Raw genomic sequence first — 4,319 nt, forward strand, 5'->3', positions numbered from 1 at the left:
TGGACTATGAGATTTGTAGTGTCCATAGAGCTGTGTACAAGACTGCAACTAACATGCACTGCTTGTTCCACACAAGGAGGGAGAAGGAGAGGTTTGGGAGCTCACGCAGGATGTTACAAGGAGGCAGGAAAACACAGTAAGAAACAATTTCATGAAGAATGCTGCAGATTACAGGACCTTTAAGGAGTGGATTTGTCTGGATTATTTTTTTTAAAAATAAAGATATTGTTTCGTGTCTCGTTAATGTACGTTCCTCCTGTGAATTGAATACGTGATCTGACACTGGAGAGTCCAGCACAAAGGTGATATAGTTTTACTATGTTATTCTTATGGTGGAATCTTCAAACACAAAGAAAGCAGCATGGAGGGGCTCAGTGAAGGTGGCGGTGAAGGTGTGGAGGTGTCTGATGGGGTCACTCAGCTGGTAGAAGGACAGAAGGCCAACATCATAATTCAGATAGATCCCAACAGTCTTCAGAGAAGATTTAGAGTCTATTGTTATACCTGACTTGTTGTGCTTTGTATAAAGAGTTTCTCTTTGGGACAGACCCCATGACTTGTCATTATAACCTATAAATGATTCATTTCCTGCAATCTTCCTCTCTATGCTGTGACTGGCCACCCCGATCAGCCATTCCTTTGCTCCACTCACATCCACCTCCCAGTAATGTCTCCCGGATGAGAAGCTCTGTGTACTTAATACCTGACAGGATTTAAACCTCTCTGGAACATCCGGTCTATTCTCTGGTTCACTGGTGCGAGTAGCTGATTTCAGATCCTGTGACATAATAATTTCATTATGAGCAGTGTTTATATCCAATAAGATGCCTGATTTCTCCATCACTGAGAATTGTCTCTTTGTCTTCAGATCTATCAGACTGTCTGTAAAGTGGAGAAGTCCTCTGTGGAGCATCTGTGAGATCATTCCTTCATCCAGACATTCAGCATCTCTTACATCACCACTCCTAGGAGTGATGTCATCACTGATCATTTCTTTCTTTAGCACAGTTACTGGATCTGTGATGGTACATATGGCCCCCATTTCATCAATCTTCCTGGACAGCTCATTCTTCTGTGTCTCCAATTGCTGAACCATATCCGTGACTGACTGGGAGATCTTCTTCTCCTGTCCGGAGACCTCAGTCAGGACTCTCTTCTCTACATCATCCAGATGTTTCCTGATGTCTCTAAACAGCTCAGTGACTCTCCCGGTGACATCGTCTGCTTTTCCTTTCTCTCCTGTTCTATGATTTTCTAGATTCTGGATTCTCTTCTCAGTCTCTTGTCTGTCATTGTCCAGTTTCTCAGTTACATCTTTCAGTTTCTGTTTCTTCTTCTCAGAGGCCACATTCAGAAGCTCCATCTTATGTCCATTGTGGTCTCCAGCCACCCAGCAGGTCATACAGATACAGGCACTGTCCTCTGTGCAGTAATATTTCAGGATCTCTTTGTGTGTGGAGCATTTTCTGTCTTCAAATGATGTGGTGGGATCAGTTAAAATGTGATCTGGTGACTTGCTGTGGCTTCTTAAGTGTTTATCACAAAATGAGGCCTCACATAGTAGACACGTTTTAGAAGCTGGTGCAGGAGGATCGCAGTACGTACAGAAGACTTCTGTGTCCTCCGGGTGAGCAGATCTGAAATTATCCACAATGTTACACAGCTTCCTGTTCTTCTCCAGCGGAGGGCGCTCTGTATACTGCTCTCTGCACTCCGGACAGGAATAATTGGTAGACTTCTTCTTCTGTGTATCCAGAACAGTCACTATACAGTCCCGGCAGAAGTTGTGTCCACATTTCAGTGATACGGGCTCCTTATAAAGGTTCAGGCAGATGGAGCAGTTCAGTTCCTCTCTCAGGCCAGAAGTCGCCATTCTGGGGATACAAATGGACTTTTGCTACAACTCTGTAGAGAAGAGAAGCTGGGAGCGGCTGATCTGTCCCGTACACAGAGGTGAATGTGAAAGTATTTCTGGGAATGCTTGTCATAAGTTCAGCGATGTCATATAAAATGAGATCCTCCCTGTTCACTTAACCCATTATTTGCTGTAGTTTGATACAACAATTCTAGGAAGTTTCCTATATTAAAGGATAAGTTCACTTTTTCGGGCAGAATTTCACTTTTCATGACAAATAGAAGCATTTTCCAATGCCATTTCCGGCCCAGCCATCCCGATGTGCTTTTCTCTCACTTGCCTTATCTACAAGACATTTAAAGTGGTTGTAAAGGCTGAAGGTTTTTTACCTTTGTACATTCTATGCATGAAAGTAAAAAACCTTCTGTGTGCAGCAGCCCCCCCAATACTTACCTGAGCCCCATCACGATCCAGCAATGTGCATAACAGCCTCGGCTGTCCCGGGTCTCTGCCTCCTCATTGGCTGAGCCATTGGCTCCCGCTGCTGTTAATCACAGCCAGTCAGCCAATGAGGAGAGAAAGGGGGCAGGCCAAGCTGCGACTACGTGTATGAATGGACACACAGAGCAGAGGGTGCCCCCATAGCAAGCTGCTTGCTCTGGGGGCACCCGACAGACAGAAGGAGCCAGGAGAGCCTGCGGGGGACCTGAGAAGAGGAGGATCCAGGCTGCTCTGTGCAAAACCACTTCACACAGCAGGGAAGTATAGACATGTTTGTTATTTTACAGAAAAAAATGAACCTTTAGAATCGCTTTCATTTTTTTGTCAATTTCTGTGAGATTTTGAACAAATTTTTATATTCCATCATTTCCTATAGATGATATCTCAGCATTCACTATCTGTACGCCACCTCCCAGAAGCCTTCACTTCCTTGTTGCATCACAGAAAAGGGTGTGATAGGGCGTGTTCACCACTCTGGACCACACCTCCCTCATTACAATACTACCTTCCACCCATTTTCTATACAATCTCCTTTAGATCTCCCATTAGCTATGTAGTACAAGGGCCAGTCTGATTTGATACAAATTCAATAGATTGGTCAGATGTGTCCTCCTATTCTATAGTTCTGGTAAATCTAAAGGAAATTGTACAGAGATTGTACAATCAGATTGCATAGTGTATGTGCATCCTAATACAAGTACATAGGAGGGAGTGGACAGAGACACTCAGTTGTTAGGCCCCGTTCACACCACCACGTAGCGAAAAATCATATTCTCGCATGCGTTTGTTTTGGGTGTTTTGGTTTCACTCGTCATGCATAGGGCAGCTCATTCACTTGGACGGGCTGCCATACACACAACAATCTCCTCAGAAAATCTCCAGAACCTTTTTTGGAGCAGAACTCCAGTATTTGGTGTGTTTTCCGCACTCGGGTGGCCTTTAACCACTTGCCCTCCAGAGGATTTACCCCCATTCATGACAGTGCTGAGTTAATTTAACTGACAATTGCGCGGTCATGCAACGCTGCACCCAAATTAAATTGACATCTTTTATTTCCCACAAATTGAGCTTTCTCTCGGTGGTATTTGATCGCCTGTGTGTTTTTATACTGACTGTATTAATGGCACTGGGCAGGAAGGGGTTAATGTGAGGGGCGATCAAAGGGTTAGCTGTGTGCTGGGAGTTTTTTACCAGGGGATGGGGGGGGTGTTCTTCACTGTATGCACACTGATTGGGATGGCTGTACTGTGCACAGCCATCCCGAGCAGTGTGGACGAGCTGACAGGGAGGAAGATGGTTTGTAAACAAAATAATCTTCCTCCTCATCAGAGATGATCGGTAATCACTGAGAGCCGGCAGGTAATTACCGGCCGGGACCCGGTAATTGACACCCATGGCCGGAAATGGCAGCATGGGTAGGGCGTGCGAGCGGCTCGCTCACGCCCACTACCTGGAAATGCAGAATGACGTATATATACGTGATCCAGTATATCTGCTATAGGGCGGTCCTAAAGCGGTTAACATGCAATGACAACACAAATACGATGCACATTTGCAGCATGTTTCTGAAACACATGGCAAACCACACATTTTCCCTGCAGTCTGCCATGTGTACAGAAACACAGATGTGAATGGAGCCTGATTGTGTAAACAAACCAATTTCACTTTCAGGCCCCATTCACCCCGAGAATAGCGGGAGCGCAGGCTTTTTTGCTCATTTTTCCAGTGACACACATAGATTTAGAATTTTCTGAGACACATATAATAATTCTTTAGTGTCTATAGGTGATTTCGGATAATTAAAGAGCCGGTGAAATAAAAATAAAGTGTGATTTTATTTTATCACACAATGGCTTAAAATAACAATGTATACCGTATCATGAATACCAGTCCAGTGCAGGTAAAGCAAAAATATAAAAACAGAAGTTATAAAGATGTGTCAACCTTATTGTCATGGCTGTCC

General features: G+C 44.3%; 1 protein-coding gene across 1 annotated transcript; it reads right to left on the reverse strand.

Annotated features, from left to right (window-relative positions):
• Positions 1-316: 316 nt before the first annotated feature.
• Positions 317-1,873, reverse strand: LOC149435077 (E3 ubiquitin/ISG15 ligase TRIM25-like). Its single transcript, XM_089663040.1, has one exon. It carries the CDS (start codon positions 1,871-1,873, stop codon positions 317-319), a length of 1,557 nt encoding a protein of 518 aa, XP_089519166.1.
• Positions 1,874-4,319: the final 2,446 nt, after the last annotated feature.

Source organism: Staurois parvus, unplaced genomic scaffold (assembly GCF_062004578.1).
Source record: "Staurois parvus isolate SC_StPar_1 unplaced genomic scaffold, SC_StPar_1.0 ptg001616l, whole genome shotgun sequence".
Taxonomy (NCBI): domain Eukaryota; kingdom Metazoa; phylum Chordata; class Amphibia; order Anura; family Ranidae; genus Staurois; species Staurois parvus.

Coding starts and splice junctions, on each gene's coding strand:
- LOC149435077 (XM_089663040.1), bottom strand. CDS start 1,873: ATGGCGACTTCTGGCCTGAGAGAGGAACTGAACTGCTCCATCTGCCTG.